Source organism: Ciconia boyciana, chromosome 5, assembly GCF_034638445.1.
Source record: "Ciconia boyciana chromosome 5, ASM3463844v1, whole genome shotgun sequence".
NCBI classification, from domain to species: domain Eukaryota; kingdom Metazoa; phylum Chordata; class Aves; order Ciconiiformes; family Ciconiidae; genus Ciconia; species Ciconia boyciana.
The window spans coordinates 59757484-59777508 of record NC_132938.1 but is presented as its reverse complement, the minus strand read 5'-3'; the positions used below and the strand labels follow the sequence as shown (position 1 = coordinate 59777508).

Genomic DNA, 20025 nt, shown 5'->3' with positions numbered 1-20025 from the left:
GTGATTTGGTTAAGGGAATCAAATTTTAATCTGAATCTTTACATAAAATAAAAGACGAATTAAAGTGTTTAAAAAAACCCTTGTATGGGTTAGAAATATCTTCATAATTGAGTTTTAATACAAGCTTCTTCTGCAGGCAGTTTTTGTTTATTTGTTTGTTTTTACCACTGTAAAACCCAACATAGAAATATCTTATCAGTGCATGAAACCCTCAAATCAAAATTACTAGAAAGTGAGAAATACATCAAAAAGGATCTCAGCCTAGTTTTACTGTCCAAGGTGAGAGACATAAAAAAGGAAATAATAAACATTAAAAAATGAAAAGTCTACTCAATTCATAACAAACTCTCAGCAACATAGGCTCAAATCCTTCTCACAATTCTTATTGGTCTATTTTTACTGAAGTCAAAGAGCTAGTCAAATGAGCAAAGCAAGCAGGATTTGACCTGCAGCAGCTTTTACCTAATGTCCTGAAAACGTTCTATCAGCATTCATTATTAAATCAGGCACAAGCACTCTCACTCTGTCACAAATTAGAATGCATATATGTTGGAAGGCAGAAAAATGCTAATTTTTTAATGTAAGATCACAATAAATTCCAAGCAAGCTAGAAGATCTACTTTCTAGCATAAGAGCTTTTATTAATTCAAATACAAATCACATTTGGTATGTGATTTTTGCTAGACATTTTTGCTAGATAACATTTTTCCATTATTTCGGTTTGGTATTTAATATATTAGAGCCTAGATGAATGAATGCTGCCATCTAGTGAGAATTCAGCAATTTCCACACACAAACCCTGGCCCCCAAGAACAAGGCTAAGCACGGTTGCTTCTTAATTTTTTAAACGGCTTCCACTTCCAGCACTGAAGAATACATACATTTGGATTCTTACTATGCACTAACATCTAACAAATAAAAGAAAAAAAGCTGTGATCCAATTTGAAAGTTCTGCAGTTGTAGACTGTTCAGTTTCAATAGGAGAAACTCAATGAGGTGAAAAAAGATAGTTTTCAATGCCTCTAAAATTTACGCTAAAAATTTATAACAAATATCAGAGATGACCATGAGTCCATCTCCTGTAATGGCTTTGCCCAAGGGCATTTCTGAGCTTAGGAAATCCATAGCACAAAGCATCCACTTAATTCCCATGTATGTACATGAGATACATTCTTTTCATATTCCTGCAGGTACAGAGGTCTGTAGGCAGGGGAGACCACTCATATTTAAAAATAAGAAAGCCTAGGATTTGACAGTGCTTGCAGGAACGGCCTGGTACAGCGGTTCCTGCAGTGCAGTACAAGGAAGATCTGGGGGAATGGTGGGTCAAAGAAATCCTTCAGCACAAAGCTTGCTCTTCTCACTCCAGGGTTATACCAGGGCCACCCAAGTTACTGAGACACAGAGGGAGATTTGCCTACTACGGAACAGGTCCTCACTTACTAGGTGAGACCCCAGGGGACGAGGCAGGCATTAGTTTGTCGCACTGTAAACACTTATATGCTTGATTTTGAAGAAAGATATAACACAGATTCAAATATAATCAAGTTACACAATTAAACTCCAGCACTAATGATTTTAAAGAAATTATTACCCCATGGGACTAGGCTGTCACATTGACCAGGCCAAGGTTGACTTCTGGAAACATGAGATTCTTTTTGCTTTTATAAGTAACTGCATTTGGAGAAACTGGAATTAGACTTCACAAAAGTATCAACAGGAGGAAAGAGGACTCGTTTTTGAGGTCCCATTGCTACTCTCCCGGTTTTTAAGAGGACCATCATGTTGTACCCTTTCTGCCAGTGACCAAGACTCTTCAAACTGCAAGGCAAGATGCTGACACCAGATTTCTCCTCCCTGGTCCCAATCAGAGAAGACAAGACAGAGGTGTCCTCTTCCATCCCAGTGAGTGGTACACATGAACAGCAAGGCCAACAGGGAGGTACAATTCAGCATGATACGTACAGGAGAGACGGCAAGCACCTCTTTCATAAACCCGTGAGCACCAAGTCCTTTAACAACTTATCTTACATTTCCAAAGCAAAGAATCGAGCGCTTAGGGAACAAATCCAATCCTACTATTAATTGCAATGGGTGTGAATGGAGTGACCACTTAACAGAAACTTACAGTGATCACTTACAGAAAAGAGCAGAGTCTAACAATTGCTAGCATGAGTGATGAACAGATAATTTATGGAGAAACACTTCACTGTCTGCACTCAGCTGGGCCCTAAGGATACCATTCATCAGCACAGACAATACAAATTTCTGTACTTACTTGCAGGCATAGTCTTGTAGATCAGAAACATAATTGCACACTCCACCATGGAGGCAGTACGACTCGTACGAAGGAGGGCATCCTACAGTGCCACCTTGTGCAGGGTGTGTAGAGTATTCATTGCTGACCACGGTGGGGGACACAGTAGATTCTGAAACACAGGATTTCACACGGACATGTCAAACTTTCGGCCACATTGGCAACGTGATCTTCCGAAAGTGTTCCAGAACTTCAAGATAGGGAAGTAGGTAAAAATCTCTAATTTTGACTAATTACTTGTGTTTTACCTATTTGCTTATGTTGCTTAACAAATTTAGGCACACAGATCTTTAGATCAAAATACTAAATATGCTTGATTCTAGATTTGCAATGAAAGACCCACAGAGGCTGGCTGCATTCTATTTAGATGTGTGAGTACAGCTCTGAAGAAAAACTGCACTGGCTGTCTAGTTACTTACGCTTAAATGATTTTTGCAACTTATGCAGCTTTAGGGTATGGTAAATCTCTACCATGCATAGAGTACCAGGGTCAGATATAGAGGTGAAGGGTGACTGTGTTTCACGCACTTGGATCTCAGACTGAGAAGTTTTCACATGCAACTTGTCATTCTTTCGCAGATTATTTCTACTCTGCTGCCATCCAGTTGATTGCATCTGTGTGTGACTGCAGATCACATTTTTTATTGTTTCGAGCTAGCTCAGGTACAGATAACAGCATCACTGGGGAAGCAGGGAACTCTATTGACCCAATTCTTCAAAGGGTTCTGTAGCTTGCTCTGAATTGCACACACAGTCACCTACATAGATATCCAAACTAGCTAGTTTTAAAGGGAGCTCTAATATCTCTGCACAGCATGACCTACAGTGCAGACATGCCCTTACAGAAAAGGAGTGCTTTCTTGCCTACTTTGATGCTACAGCAAATCTGTAGGTCAGAACCAAACATCTACATGGCAAAGAATTTCTAGCACTATGGCTTAGCACAAATGCGCCTAATCGCTCTCATACATTTATGGGATCAGTTTTATGACTCACACCAGTTTTATTGCAACATGACCTTCAATGACATTTGTTTTTTAAAATTTCATTTGCAGGAGAACTGCCATGGCAAAGAGCCTGAATGGAAAGGGATGGGTGATTTTAGTGAGCCCCAGGTGTGACTACATTCTGCAAAGAAAATTTCAGCTTGCTAAAAGAGCTTATTAGGCAAAGAACTAAAACAGTGTGTTAACACACATGAAGACATAGGATCAGAATTACAGCTGAGGGACCTAGAAGCCATTACTTCCAAGTCATGCATCATTTAAAATCATCATTTCCTGCATGACTCCTGAAACTGCTGAAAGCTTAAGTAACTGAAAAGGGAGGGGGGGATCCTGGTAGGTGTTCTACTTTAAAAAGCCGTTATTTCCTTCTGTTTTTCTGCAGACACAGATCTGTGAAAATAACACAGTGTCCCTCCATCATCAGACAGTCACTTGATCGGGGGTAAAATTCACCCCAATGAAGTATGATGAGTCACTCAGCTCCACATTTTCAGAGAATGTTGCTGTCCCATTGAGGCGCTGAAATGAGGGTCAGATAGTCACTAGTGCTGAACCTTCAGCAGCTCCCTCCATTAAATTGGTAACCAGATTTTCTAAAGAGTTCCAGAGCCCTTTTGAAAAATTAACCACTGGATCTGAAAGACTAGCTTATTCTGAAGAATTAAATGGGACTTAAATTATGCGCAGTTCTTGTGCTAGCCTTCTGCAGAGGGAAAGAAGGCATAGAGTCTGAAAAATGACACAGACTGAAATGACCTCCAAAAATGTTACCTCTAAGGAGCATTTACTTCTGCTATTGATTGTAAAGGCCATTAGATAGATGTGTCATTACATTTAGACAGTAAAAATTAGCATTGAACCTTAATGTAGATATTTCTAAACTAAACCTGCATCTGATCTCCTTAGCCCACCTCAAAACAGCCTCCCTAAAGCAATGCGAAATGGATCCACAAGCTGCCCAGTATGTCACTATACAGGGTTTCCTTTCCTTCCAGGTATAACAATTTATCCAAGAGCACAGTTCTTAGTTAAGGGCCACTTCATTTTAATTGCTCACTCCATTTACTCACTGCAACTGATGCCAGTTCCAGAAGCACCATCAGCACACGAGCAAGTGAAGTTTCCTTCTGTATTTGTGCAGGTTATGTTCTCTCCACAGGTGTGGGACCCTGTCTTGCACTCATCAATATCTGTCACCCAAACAGTCTGCAGTTAGAAGAACGAAATGCCTCAGAGCATCGGTTCAAAGGGCAGCAGCTGCAGCATTGCAGTCTCCTGGCAGTGGGGAAAAACACCAAAGACCTTCCCTCTGCAAATATGCCTTCATGGAAAACGTAATGGAAAAGCAACCAGCATACTTTCTATGCCAAGTAATCACAGCTTCCCAGCCTCTCAGAGCATGCTATGCTGCTGCAGAAGCTCTCCACACGGAGAAGGAAGGAAAGGCTTCCCCATGAAACATAATGAGTACAGCAGAGTTGAAGGGAAGACTTTTTTTTACTAGATATATTCTCCTGGCATTGCTAGTCATAGCTTGCACCCTGGACGAGTACTAGAGTACTGTCACTTGGCATTCTTACATTAAGACAGCAGAAGGGTTTGGGAGTCGGGAGTTGCCCACCCCTGTACCATCCTCCTGGTCCAGCCTAGACAAAAAGTTTAGACAGAAGGAAGGGGTCTAGAAACCTACAGGTTTATCCAGTTTGTGTAAACGCTTAAATGAGGTGTGCCTCTGAATTACTGTGAAGAGGCTCCCTGATTACAACAAGAGTTCCCAGGCTCAGAGCCTGTGTTAGGCGCATATATACCTCTCATCCACATCCTGCTGCACACCCTCACCCTGCCTCCACACCTTCCCTAGCAGAGCCCGCGGCGGCAGCTCCTGCCAGTCTGGCACTCACCCCCTGGGCTGGCACCTGCGTGGTGCTAAGTGCCTAAGCACCACCCTCAAAGGTGGGAACTTTGAAAGGGTTCACATACCGGAGTTTGGGAGCCTCCGATTCATTTTATGAACTGTCAGCAGAATACATGTGCCAGATCTACTTTGGGAAAACAAAATCACAGATCTACCATCCCAATTTGTGTGAAATTATTCCTTAAACCACTGGGACTTTTTCTACAGTAATATTAACAGGATCTGGCCCAAAACAGTAGAGAAAATTTAGAGCACTTTTAAAGGCAAAAATACAGGAACAAAACTTTTGCAGCATATTCCAAGAAATGTGATTTCAACAATACAGCATGAACTCATCTTGTACCATCTCTGGATGTACTGACACATTTCTGGACACTGTGCATGCATGCAGGCATCTAAAACAGAAGTACAAAATCACTTACCAGTTTCTGGGTTTTATAGTACATTTCAAGTCATCAAACACAAAATTAGTTTCAATTCTGTTTACATCTTAACAACATCGCATCATTTATAAAATGCTGTGAAAACATATCTTACCATCTTCTAGACTTAAAGACTTCAGGAAGATAATGGACTGTTTTTCAATAATAGTGGTAGGTACCACGATCATTCTAGCTGAGCAACTATACCACAGACAGTGAGAGCCCAGGGCTGCCTGGGGACATGCCTTGTAGGTGGTGCTGGGACAGCAAGAGGAGCTTGTCACTTCTGCCTGCACTTCCAAACATCCTCAAAGACATGAGCTCCAGATCCCTGACCACTGTAGGCAGAATGCCTTCTCGAATCTCCTGCCTCTGATACTTTCCACACCCTGCCCATAATAATGACATTGTTCTTAATTTTTCAGTCATCCTTATCTGTGTCGAAGAACCAAAGTCCAGTAAAGACTATGTAAGAACTGGGTCAAATTTAATGGGCTTTGAATTAGGCTACAAAGAAGAAAGGAAAAAGAAAAGGACAAAAGAGAAGCCAAGACTCTCATAAAGCTCTGAACAAACTGTGTGCTAGTCAAATACTGGGGGGAAAAAGCTTCTTGTTCCTTCATATTTATTGCTAAAATGGACTAAAAAATTAAGAAATGTAGGGAATGAACTAAAGACCTGGCATTAGAGCTGGATGGGAAAATCAGTGGGTCTGATTATTAACAAGATTCTAAATGTACTCAAGTTGTCAGTGTCAACACCTTGAACTTCATGCCTATTAAACAGACCTGGAATTATTTGATGAGTATTATGACACACTCAATCCTGCTTTCGTTTATATTCATGGCAACGATTTCCAATAAAGCTCTACTGCTTCACCTCCACTTCCCTCCTCCCCTTTACTCTTCCTCTCTCTCCTGCTGTAACTACTAAAAAGAGTGCAAACACTGAGAGGAGGTATCCACTGACAACTACAGGCTTTGCATATTGATCAGTTGCTGAGGTTGCCACACTTCAAACAGGAAGGAGAGAATCAAAAAGCAAGAAATGATGAATGTCAACTGTCTGGGGGAGCCACTGTTAGGATCCATGCCCCTACAAGATTTTTCAAAAAGAACCAGAACAGCTCATTTGACAGCTTCACAGCTTGATGCAAGGCTAGCCCAAATCATAAGACATCTCTTGCTCATTCATCCTGCACCAGCCTTCCAGGCACAGCACAGCCCTCACACATGCCTGTACCGTAGCAATGGACTCCGTCTCCAGTGTAGCCCTCCAGGCATTTACAGACGTAGCCCCCTTCCGTATTGATACAGCCCGACACATTTCGATTACAGCGGTCCATATTTACAGCACACTCATCAACATCTGTGAGACAAAACAAGGAGACGGGACACATGGGTCTTGAAACCATCAGGTAAATCAATAAAAAGAAATGTCTACATCATGAATCTCCCTCAGACTATGCTGTCACTTCTCAATTGTGCATCTGAAGCAAATGGGAAGAGAAGGGCTTTGTGGTCTTTTCGTGGTATGAAATTTGATGGGGATGTTCTAAAGAGCCTAAGACCGTCAACCAGCTACTTTCAAGTGGAGACTTAGAGGTTCCACAAATACCACTTGCTTAAAAAAAAATCCCATTTGGATGGAATGATCCTATTCAAAACTAGCCTTATATTCTTAAACCCTACTCAGAGAGAAACTTTGTTTTGAGAAAGAACACCTAAGCTTAAAAAAAAGGGTACCACAATGGAAAAAAAAATTACATCCATTTCACCTTCCAGTTTCTTTTTTCCTTTCCATAGCAACATAGACTCCTGTGATTCTTCATGCTTACCCACCAAATGGTAAATTGTTCTGTTTCTAATGCCTTCCTGTCTTGGCCTTTATGAGAGAACAAAGTGTTTCCATTTATGTTGTATGCGAGTCCAAAAACTTAAAGACCACTCTGAGCAATGTGTTGTCTGATTGTTACGAGTCTCTTTCTAGTGCTAGAAAGAAACAAGAGCAGCACTTTTATATAAACATTACATCAGGAATACTAATTTTTAAGAGATTCCTTAATACATACCTCTAAACTATACATTAACTATCATGTCTATGGACTGAGCTTTTATAATTAGGCAATTTTTACAAATAAATACATTATGCTTTTATTCCTATTATCCCCATTATTGCTTGTTAATATTAATAGGATTAACACTCATGACTCAGGGGAAAATAAGACATGATAATTAGCCATTTTATCTCACATGCTCTCTGCTCATCATCCCTTTCAAAACAAGCAATACTATTGACCTTTCTGTGATGGCTCACGCAGCAGAGCTGCCAATGTGAGAAAAGACAGATTTTCTTCCTCTCCCCCAATCTACAGTTTTCCAGAAGGTTGTATTAATGTCTTTTATACCATAGCATGATTTCCCCTTCCTGGTAAATCCTTTCAAACACTGGCATATAGCACCATCTTCCAGCAAAACACACTGTGCATTGACATCACATTCTAGTGCCGTGCAGTCATCTTGATCTATAGCATAAACAAAAACAAAAAAACCCACTAGATGCATTTGGACAGGTCAAAGGAGGTACTGTATATAAAAAACCCCACCAACCAACCAAACAAAAAACTAACAAGAAAACCAGAACTTATAGTCAAAGTTTGAAACATAGCTCTCCAGGGTTAACGATGACAAGCCAATACAATCATTAGGGCTGTCGTCTTTGTCTAGATGGAGTTGAAGTGTCATTTAGTGTCAGGATTTCTGAATATTGTATGCAAAACTTATTGCAAAATTTAATGATCTAGTGTCATTGAACATATGTAGAATTCAATGGTTTTACTGCAGTTTTGTTCAGAGGAACTTAATCTACTTATAAAATCTAAGGGAGAGACTTTCACAGGTGTTCCAAATTAGAAATGTTTGTTCTCTAGACCTGAATAATATTATCAAGTTTTGTTGACATAGCAAAGGAACACAGAGACAAACAAACAAAAAGGCAGTCCTACCTGGCATAATTGCATAGACTCAACTTCTTGTAAGAGGGTTAAGAGCATGAATGCCACCAGGCCTGACACTGAGCCTTTCTTCCTTTAAGGCCTATCATTTCTTTCTGTTCTATAAACCTGTTCAGAGCCTCACAGTAAATAGAAGGAAGACAATCATCAGACTCTACCTGATACCATGATTTCCGCCATCAACAAAATGCTGATTTTCTGCTTTTCCCCACTGTCCGTATCCTTGAATATCCCACTGCTTTGTGTGCTCCGGAGCAAGGTCTCTGGTGTTGGCATTTGCACTACCTCTTTGTGTACAGAGACAGTTCCTGAAAAAGACAAGAAAAAAGTGACACAGACTATTTAAAGTTACTGAACTAACTTTCTGATTTCCTATCACTTGTCTACTTTCCGATAATCATGGTGGTTTCCTTTTAAAATAAACATCAGTATCCTTCCAGACTAGCCTGTTTCTGGCCTCAAATTATTCCTAAAACCACTCAGCTGGCGGGTTTTCTCAAATACAAAAGACAAGGAATGCAACTCATTGCTCACAATACTTGTCAACACTGCACACATCTCTCTTACTGCTACTATGCCAAGGGAAAAATTACAATGGTCAGACAACACATTATTGTCCCTGGACAACACCCCAGTGTTTCATTCTTCAGAGAAACCAGCATTCATTATGTAGAGCAAGGTTAATATTTTCTAATGCTAATCTGTCAGGATCCTCAAGGGTTTGGGGAGGGTCTTTTTTAGAACTGGAGGATTGTACCTGCTGTTCTGTTGGAAGCATCCAGAGCATGACAGGTTTTTCCATCTTGAGTTTTCCAAAATCCTGGATGGCACATGCAATGGGCAACTCCAAAATTGTTTTCACAGATCTGATCGCAGCCTCCATTCTCATAAAGGCAAGGATTTGCCCCTAATGCAGAAAAACAGGCAACTTAACAAGCTGCTTCTTCAGCCAACATCTCCTTTTAGCTGTGCAGAGTTGAAGCAGTTGGAAAAAGAATAAGGGCTGACAAAAACTAGAACATCCTTTTTTTTTTTAAATTAAAAACAGATGCATATATTAAAGCATAGATATTATCACCTAGCCTCTGGCAGGAAAGCAGATTCGCATACTCTCTATCTAATAAATGTATCACTTTTTTTTTATTTCCTTTATTATTTCTCCTTTAATATTTAGAGTCCTAACATTCCCTGAAAGAACATTGCAAGGGCATAGGGAACCTGTGATCACCTTCTCTCAATCCTGGTCTATTGAATTACTTTTTTCTGCTTACAGGGAGTTTGTTCCCAACAGAAAATCAAATTATTTGATCCAAAACTAATAAATCTTACAAAATCTTTCTCCATGTCATTTGTTATTATTTGTGTGTGTGAGGGGTGCTAATAAATTAGGATAAATAGGAATTAGGAGACTATGGTAGCCTCGTGGCAATTGATCAGCATCTATTCTTGGGCATGATCATAAATATACAAAATTAGCATTCCTGGGACACATGCCCAGATGATGCTTTCAATAAATGCCAGTCTGACTATGCAAGGCCTTTTAAAGAGCCTATTTCTAAGATTATCGTCTCCCCAAGGACATCTATTCTACTGATATCAGTGAACAAGAGGACGCTGGAAGGGAATGACTGCTTAATTTTTGCAGTATACCTGGTTTCGCCAAAGGATGAACTACAACCATTGATGAGGGTCTCAGCATGCTGCCTCGAAGACGTACCCTGTTTTGGCCGGTCTTCTTGTCCACCCTCATTAGTGATGGCCTAGCCCAGTCAGAAAACCAAATGTGATCCTCAAACACCACTACATCAAAAGGGTGGCCTACAAAGAAATTAGATTTCTCATTTCCACATCTGTAGAACATACACAAGAAACCATGTAAACAAAAGCAGTATCTGCATACAGGTCTACTTCTAACACAGTGGCATAGCCATAGCCACTTCTCCACTTTGACATCTCATAGGGATGGATGAGTGTCCATGAATGAGGGACCATGGGCATGTGTTACTTATGTGCTTAGCAGAGGAGGCTATGACACTTGCCTGGCTCAGTACAGTCTCTATACTGCTGGTGATCCCCAACCAGATCAAGTTCACAAGATGCTTCTACTTCAGACATCATCATTTCCTGAAGCAGCACTGGGACTAGCCTTTCAGAAGTGGAGTGCCTCCCTCCTCTGCCAGTAAGTGGCCCAGTACAGAGCTGCTGAGGTACACAGCTCCTTTTGAAGTCTTCACATAACAGGGAAGAGAGGAGTTCATAGCATGTGTCGTCCTACATAGGGCAACAAGTGTACCGGCACGGGGCAGCCTGGGAGCTACAAACACTATAGCCACTGGTTCATGGTAGGACCTCAAAGCCAGCGTGTAGTCTCTGCAAGTGCCAAAAGTACACGCAAGTGCAATACAGTGGTCCACACATACATATAAACATGCACAGACATTCACTAGCCAATTCATCACAGTGCAAAATTCAAGAGGGGAATTAATTTTCCTCACTTCAGCCAACTAGCAGCAGTAGGCTGTGACTAGTTAGTCATTGTCTGTTAGCCAGCTAACTAACAGTAACAGCTGACACAAACCACAGGATGAAATAGATCATCCAGGTAGCTTCCTCTCTTTTCACTGATTACAACAGGAATCTAGACACCAGCTTAGACCAGGCACCTAACACATGACTAACAGTAGGTGAGAGAAATCCCACCCCAAGTTCAGAGCAGAGCAATTTTTCCTTGGTAGCACAACATTATCTGCACTAGGAAAACTCACATCCCTAGTTTGACTTCCAGAGAGAAACTCAGCAATTCAGAATCCAAAGGACACTTTTATATATAAGGGCAGACTTACTTAGAGATATAAAGATCTTTGCAAAATGATTCTGACTCTTTAATATCTCTGTCATGATAGAAAATTGTCATTAGCCCATATGGGACTATGCATTCTTTCTATACATTTAGAAATCTCCTGCTTTCAAGATAGCCTTTGGGCAAGCTTTTTGCAATGGAAGGTGAGAACACATACTGTTCTTCCATGGATGTCCACCTGGTTTCAGAGTGAGTGCTTCCTGGCTCAAGCAGGTTTGCTTTGTTCTGGTCCTTACTCACAGTCTGAATATGCCCTTCACTTTGTACCACTGCAGTCTGAGCCCCTCTGAAAGGTATGTTTTGTAGGCACGTGATTTTATGATCTGTGTTTTTGTTTTTTGATGTAGACCTCAACTAGGTGATGTTTAATTTCAGAAATGAAATTGGGATCCCAAAAGATAGTAGTTTAAAAAATAAAAAATAATTTTAAAAAAATCAAAGCCAAGCAAACAAGCAAGCAAAACAACAGATAAATTAGAACCTTGTAGGAGTATGTGTTGGTATATCTCAAATACACATCACAAATAAACTGAAAAAACCCACTCCTACATAAGAAAAAATCTAAGATACTGTTTAAGTGTTCTTAAGTGTTAAGTTGAAGAGCATATTGTTGTTGTTAGCACTTCACTACCTCCACTGAACCATACTTAATTGCTGGGCGTGGTTCTTAGTTTTTCTTTCCATGAAATTTGAGCAACCAGCCCAAGATCTAGATACTGCCCCCATCCAAACATTGACTCACAATTTTAGGATCTATAGCTTGCACTATGAACAAACAACACTCTGCTTTGACCAGCAATTCCTTAACCTCTTAACTTATAAATACATTAAGGATTAAAAATAGAAGTGTAGTGTCATCGATGGAGATAGCAGCAACAGAAAAATGAATAATCACATGAACCCTTTCCACAACTATGCAAACCCGACCCATTGCATAAACAAAATGTGTTGTTCACTGCCTTGGGCAGGTGCTTACAGGCTGTTTTACTTAGGGCTGAAAACAGTGTTAGCAGAAAAATAGAAATAACTACCTATTTTGCATGCAGCTGTACTGAATGAATCCTCAGTACAGGGGCACTAGAGGGAGCTGCTGTAATAAAAATTCATGATACAGCAGGACGCCTATGAAGCAGAGATGCCACCTTCCTGTCCTCCAGTGTACAGCCGTCCAAGAATTGAAGCTGAATTCTGGTCTCACTGACAGCATTAGCAAAACATCAGGATATCAATTCTCTCTGCCTCTCTAAATTCATACCCCTACAGGTCTGCACTTCATCTCTTTCATTTATTTCCATACAGATGTTGATGTCCTTTTCTCCCACCTCCTGACAGCCATATCACTTTCCCATACCCTGTGTTTCTCCAGCGCTCCTAGCTCTCATTCTCTGTTTTCTCCCCATAAGACACTGTCTTATTCCTTGTGGAGAAACTTCAGGCTTCAAGGTCCTCCCTTGCAGATCAGTTGCAAGGTGAAGTGCACAGCAGGGGAAAAGAGAGTAACGCTGGGAAGTCACTCTGCTCAGGGCTTTTGATGTCTTATGAACTGGAGAACACTGCTCCCTCCAAGACCTCACTCCGCTCACCTTCAAACAAGTGGGAGGGCATCTGGCTTAGGAGATGAACACAAGCCTTCCCAGAGCACAGACTAGAACAGAGTAACCGTAAAGTCTTTACCCATGGCAGTTGTGGTATTGAGCCAAAAGTCCTCATTCTGCCCATATTTTGTATGCATACCTACAAAATGGTCCTCAGAGAAGTATCATGTACAAAGGGAATTGTCCTCTCCAGAAACTAATTTGCTATGTACTGGATTCTTACACACATGGTTTACTTTAGATGTGGTACAACATCAGTTCCTCCCTGCTAATACTTCTGTTCTCTTGCTCTAGAACAACACAGTTATGTGACAAACAATAGAAATCTCAGCCATAATTACTACCAGCATATTGCATAAATCATTTTTCCATTCAGTGTCTATTGTGTGTTTAGAATCATCCCAGTGTTCAACACTGCGCAGACACAGGTTCTTTGCTCAAGGACCTTAATGGCCAAGATTAATTCTCTTCCAGCTTATGTCAATATAACTCACTGGTGTAATAAACACAGCAAAACCTGAATTACACTAAGCAGCCATGCATGGAACAAGCAAACCACATTTTTAACTTTTTCCTTCTTTTCATTTTTCTGTGAAGGCAGAGAAGTTCTCTGTACAATGCAAAGTGGCTGATTAGTAAAAGCAGAGAGTGTTAGAAAGGTGTTTTTTTGCTAAAACGAATAAATAAAAATCAACTGGGTAACAGAATGAAGAACTAAGTGATGCCATTAACCTCAACACAGAGTTGCAGGGGATACACAGCACAGCCACTGGCCAGTAATTCACATGCACATATGCAGACACACACACATTGACAAGCAGCAGTAGGTAATTATCAACCCCAAAGCCTCACCTACATCATTCTGTGCAAGAATTCGACGACCAGAACCATCCAGGTTTGCGCTCTCAACCACCGACTGCTTAGCATCACACCAGTACACCTTGTTGGCTAAGTAGTCGAGAGCTATTCCACTGGGCCACACCAGACCAGTGCTGGCTATAACCTGGCGATCAATGCCTTCTAATGAAGAGCTGTCGATCCGGGGATTGACCCCCATGTCAGTCCAGAATAATCTCCTTTAGAAAACAAAATGTATACAGGAAGTCAGTAAGTAAATGTTTGTCCTCCTCTCCATGGAGTTCTTTCAAAGCAGAAAGATCAGATCAGAGAAATACATGCCTGAGGCACATAGGAAAAAGTGCACGCTTCAAGCAAATATATTGGCTGCTCATCTTTTCACACTTGCCAGAAGACTCCAGGTGATTACACTGGGACTTATGCAGAATCCCCATTCTGTTTGTTGGCACAAAACCTTTGAAAAACAACTCCTCCCGCCTATGCTAACTGCCAGCTCTTCATATCTGCTTGTTGTGTTTTCCACATGACTGATGATAGCAGTTTAGCAAACCCAGACAATAGAAGACGATGCATTAGCCAGCCCCTTGTCTAAACAAGGGTGTAACAATGCACAAATGGAACCAAAAATACCCACCACCCATGGAAAGCAAGCAAGAGCCCTCAGGTTATTTTGTTTTTAAAAAATAAACCAGTATCAGGCCCAGCCTCTTTTCTGCTTTTATGACCCTGAGAATCATGATTCTCAGGGTCTCTCTCTAGAGTTCTGAATGTTACTCACTGAGTGCTTACTGTTTGTCAAAGAACAGACAGTGCAAGATGAACACTTAAAATGGAAATAGTCAAACCCACAAATTACTTCTGAAGTTTGGACTCCAGTCTTCCCAGGCATCAGCTGTCTGTCAGGTTTACTGAGATAACTCACAGATTCACTTAGCTTTATTTACATGAGCAGTTTTGCTGTAACCAATGCAGGGATCAGTATTCTCAATAGTCTTAATTGTGTCTCAGATCTCTCTTTAATACTGACTTTACAATTATGGACATTGCTATAATGTCTGTTCCTCCTTTCACCATTAAATTTCTAATAAGGAAGGTTTTAGTGATGTTTCCTCCTCCCTTTCCCCTTGTAGCCCTTGCCTCTACCACTAATTCTAATAAACAATCTCCCTGAACCTACCTGTTCTTAAAAGTTTTCCTGCAAAACGTCTCCATCATTTTCAACCTCTACTGAAAGATTCTTTCAGGTCTTTTATGTACAGAGTGAAGCTAAAAAAACACCCTCCCCAACTCGGCTTCATTCATCAGTACTTAGTTACAGCAGGATATGAGCATCAAAAAAAAAATTAAATAAATAAATTAACAGATTTAAAACCATCCTACCAGAGGCATATTGACTGAAATCCATGGGGCTTTGCCATTGATTAAAATGGCCAGAATTTCATCAATAGTTTAAACATTCAAAACTCCTTTGATCATCTCAGCACTAGATAAGAAGATATAAGGTGCATTTAAATCAACACATCTCCACGACAGTAGATTTGGTTTAGTTTCCTCAGAAACTGAAACATGGCCAACAAAAATCCTTTGTAAGCACCATTGGTTAAAAGTGACTACCTTTTTCACACTAATAGATATGAAACCATCAAAGTTTATAGTGTGGTGCTTACAACTGGCAGGGTGACTTTAGTCACTTGCAATTTTCTTTAGCTTAAACTGCATACAATATCTTTAATGCTTCTGGTAGTTTTTTTTTTAATCTTTATGAGAAATGCAGACGTCCCAACTCACAAAAGAAATCAAGCAATAAAACATTGCAGTTCACGCAACTCTGCAAGGCAATGACTATCCTAACATGACACTAATGCACTTTTTGACTGCCAAAAAGGTAAGGCTGGCATGCTCACTTTTAAAAAGCCTCCCCAAGTATTACACAATTAACCGGGTTTATCACTCCTTACTTAGCAAAAGGGTGAATGGCAATCCCTCGGGGCTGGGAGATATCCTCCCAGATGATCATTTTTCTTTGCATTCCATTCAGATTGCTCTTTTCGATGCATGCCTTCCTGCAACACACATGGCACTGTTAGGTCCTCCCTGCTATCTTTTTAATTACCTTCTCAGGCAGAACATACTAAGTTTTAGCATTGCTTTAGTTTAGCACAAAACTGTAATAAATAACTACAATGACAGGAAATAATCCTGCTGATGTGGGATGTCTAGTTGTTTCATCAACAAGTAATTCATGTTACAGTCTCATTATCTGGTCCAGGACATGATGATAAAATACCTGCTGCTCTGCAGGAGACATGAAGTTCTCCTTTTTTGGGCAAATAATGACTTGGAAGTATGATCACTAATAGATGAATGTTAGCTTTAAAGGGAGTCAGGAGGAAACCAAGCTCCTAACTGAACGGTGTTATCAAATGTATAAAGAATTTTTTTAAATAGTACTTTTATATAGCATTTTTCATCCAGAAATCACCAAGCAATTTACATATTATATTTATTTTACAGGAAAGAATGAAGCTAAGGTCTTTATGATCACTCCTAAAATCTATGTCAAGTCAAATATAGAATCTATGTTGCCAGTCTCCCAATACAATTTTTTTCCAGAAAACTGTACTTATTGCTACAAACTTCACCTTGCCAAACAATTATCAGCCTCTACCTGAAAGCAAGCCTTCCATGCCTACCTGAACCTGCAAAGAAAGGCCACACAAAGACGGAAGAAGAAATATATTTGTGCCAATGTGGAATACAAACAGGCAAATGCAGTGAGTGAGAAGGAGGTGGCAGATACAAATTCACAGCTTCACCCTTGATTCTTGTCTTATGGAGACGAGCACCACAATTTCCAATTTCACAAGAAACACTGGCACATTTATACAGGAGCACAATCATGTAGACAAGATTGTACCTAATAGCAAGGAAGTGGGCTAGCAGCGTATTTAAAAGGGAGAAGGAGGGTGATCTGTAAATTCAAAAACCATTTTTTATTGACTAATAAAATATGGGTCATACTGAAACATCATGACCACTCTTCAAGGAGTCTTCGTTATGTGTTCTGATCTGACACTGCCTTTTCACCAAAGGTTGATTTTGTTTCTCTCTGCATGTAAGGTTAGGTATCAGCTGAAATGTGAAGTCATATTGTTTGCCAGTGGCCATTCCTCTTTTATCAGAGATAATTGGCAAAGTCTCTCCATTTGCTTAAAGGGGCATGATTCTAGCTGTCAGCAATGCTGACTTCTGTCCAAGTTGTACTCGGTGCAGTAATACTCATTATTTTTATATATATAAAGATATACCTATATATACACACATGCAGGGTACGTATATAAATATGAGTGTATACATATATATATATTCACACATGCATGTGCGCATACAGATATGTATACATGCAGTACATGCTTTAGATTCCTTGCAACTGTGTCCAAACCCTTGCTTCTTGGAAAGACAAAGATAAAAATATAATAGCAGACTCAAAGTGATCTTCCAGCATTTCAGTTTTAAAGAACCTTCCAACTGTATATACTTGAGATTACAGCTACCCAATCAGAATGTGAAGCGTTACTGAATTTAGAGTGATATCTCAGCTATTTCTGTATCACCAGTCATTTATTCCAAATATTTTATGGCATGCTTCAACATAAATGCACTGTGGAGCATGTACCCTCTGTCTGTCCAATACAATTTACGGTTAATCCAGTCCACAGCAAGGCCTTCGGGTATATCTATAGCTTCATGAATAACTTTTTCACGATTTGAGCCATCCAGATTAGCTCGTTCTATCCATTTCAAGGCAGTGTGGGCAAAGTAAATCTGTGAAGAAATAACAGATGAGGTGTTATTAGTTCCCATCTCACCTTCTGCTCTGTTTCCCTTGTCTAATAGTTCCACTTCTAAAATAACGTTATCATCTTGAAAGTTCCCTGAACTGCTTATTCACAAAAAGCTGCACAGGTAACCTGTGATCCCTGATCAAATAAAAAGGCACTTATCCTTCAACCAGGATGACTTCCACAGGCAGCTTGTGCTTAGCTGTAAATCCTGGTTGCCCTATATACAGCCCTCTGAATACCCTGTGGTTTTGTTTCAGAGAGCAGCTACCTCACATGAAGCACAGCTGAGGAAGCAAAAGTAGGAGCAGGCAAAAAGAAGCAAGTTATCATTTCACTGGCTGCTCATTTTAAAAACGGGGGGAGAGGGAAGAAGAGAGTAGTAGTGTACGTGTGTCAAGCAGCTGGGAAGGGAAAAGGAGTTACATAATTTGCTTCTATTTTTTCCCTCTTTCAGCCTGCACATACCTTAATTTTTTTACCAGGTGTCTATTCCGTAAGGCTCTAACATTTCCAGAAGAGGCTTCTCAGTTTGGGGTCAAAATAAAAGTTCTCTGCTGGTGGGGAAACTAGGTTTGTGTTTTCCAAGGATGAGGAAAAAAAAAAGTCTTGTATTTGATATCCAGAGGGAGCTAAACACTGTATGGCAGAACTATATACAAAGCAATGCTGAGGCTTTCTTTGCAAATGGCAGCAACAAAACAAATAACTTTGTTTTCATGCTAACCATGAGGCCAAACAAAGCAGGAGGGAGGCCTCTAGCATTAAACCAGCTAATTCAATTACCATGGGAGCACAGAGCGATGCTGAGCTGATTTGCCTTGCCCCTCAGCTCTGTGCCACCAGGACCAGCCTGCTGCAGCCTGCCTAGCCCACTGCACATCACCTCGCCTCCACACCACTGACCCCTCCGTCGTGCAGAGCTCCCTACAGAAGGGGGACAAGAGCGCACACCCAGCGTCACCGGCGCAGCTGATTTACACTTGGCACGGCACAGAACAACTGCTGGTTCCCCAGCAGGGCCCTATTTCAGGAGCAAGTGGCGATGTTCCAGCAATCCTCCTGTAAGGCAGATCTGGTAACATTTGCATTTGTTTGGCTGTGTCCATCCAGGCCTTGAGATGTTTCCAGCAACTTAACTGAGCTCCTCATCAGCTTTCACTGTACCATCCAGTATCTTTTTGTAACACTTTTACAGTGTAAATAAGTCTCATCATGGGAAAAAATAACTCTTTGCCACAGAAGGTTTAGCAAAGCACAGCTGAACTCCTATTCTTCCCAACTCTGCAGGCAAGGAGCAGGGCACTGGGATGCGGCCACACAGACAAACAGCTCTTTATGCAGAGAAGACTCCCGTTTCAACAGCAATATCTTGTAATATGAGGAATACATTTCATAAGAGCAATAAACCCAGAGAGCATTCCGCAGTTTTGTTCCATAAAGTCAGGACATGGGAAGTAATTCTTGTTAAGATTGCATTTACTAGGGATTGTGGGATGTAGCTGTACAGAAAAAAAGATACTGTTGCTTTCACCGCTACCCAGTGAAAAAAAACCCACAATATATTTCCAGAAAACAGTACTGAAATCTTAAGGGAGAAAACTATCAATCACACAAAGTTCTTTGAAATTGAAATCATGCCTGAAGTGAACTTAGAGATCCAAATTCTCTGTGAAGTAGCCATGTCAATGTACAAAGCACATTCGGTAAGTAAAGGATGAAACTCTTCAACTAGTGTTTGGCATCCTGTACCAGTTGTGCTCATGGACAGGCAACAGAACAACGAGCAGCACAACATGTAATCTGGATTACTGACAGCAGAAAGGTTAAGGCACATGAAAGCCCAATCCATTTGTCCTTGCAACACTTCAAAATCCTCTCATTTTTAATGCCTTACCTTATTTTCCACCGGGTCAGAGTCTAGTGCTAAGACTATTCCCATCTGCCAGTCAAGTAAACTTGCATAATCTGTTCCATCAAAACTGATCTGACGGATATCTTGGCCGTTTGCAAATAACAAAAATGGCTTGGGACCTGTTGATGAAAATTTGCACATATGTTAATTCCACTAGGTTCAAAGCGATCTCTAGCCTGCATCACTACCTAGCTAACATTGTAAGTAACAGTAGAAGGCAAAATGAGGAACAGAAGCATGAAGAAATGAGGAACAGAAGCAGAGAAGCACAAAATGAGGAA

The 20025-nt window shown here is 40.6% G+C and overlaps 1 protein-coding gene across 1 annotated transcript in view; it reads right to left on the bottom strand.

Moving 5' to 3' along the window:
• EGF (epidermal growth factor) overlaps positions 1-20025 on the bottom strand; it is a 62301-nt gene that overhangs the window by 11874 nt on the left and 30402 nt on the right. Inside the window, exons 11-21 of the mRNA XM_072861794.1 lie at positions 19727-19863; positions 17664-17812; positions 15946-16050; positions 13982-14205; positions 10325-10492; positions 9432-9581; positions 8833-8982; positions 8069-8185; positions 6904-7029; positions 4395-4514; positions 2279-2429 (exon numbers count right to left, since the gene is read on the bottom strand). Of these exons, the coding sequence (XP_072717895.1) occupies positions 2279-2429; positions 4395-4514; positions 6904-7029; positions 8069-8185; positions 8833-8982; positions 9432-9581; positions 10325-10492; positions 13982-14205; positions 15946-16050; positions 17664-17812; positions 19727-19863 (1597 nt within the window). The remainder of the gene's footprint in view (positions 1-2278; positions 2430-4394; positions 4515-6903; positions 7030-8068; positions 8186-8832; positions 8983-9431; positions 9582-10324; positions 10493-13981; positions 14206-15945; positions 16051-17663; positions 17813-19726; positions 19864-20025) is intronic.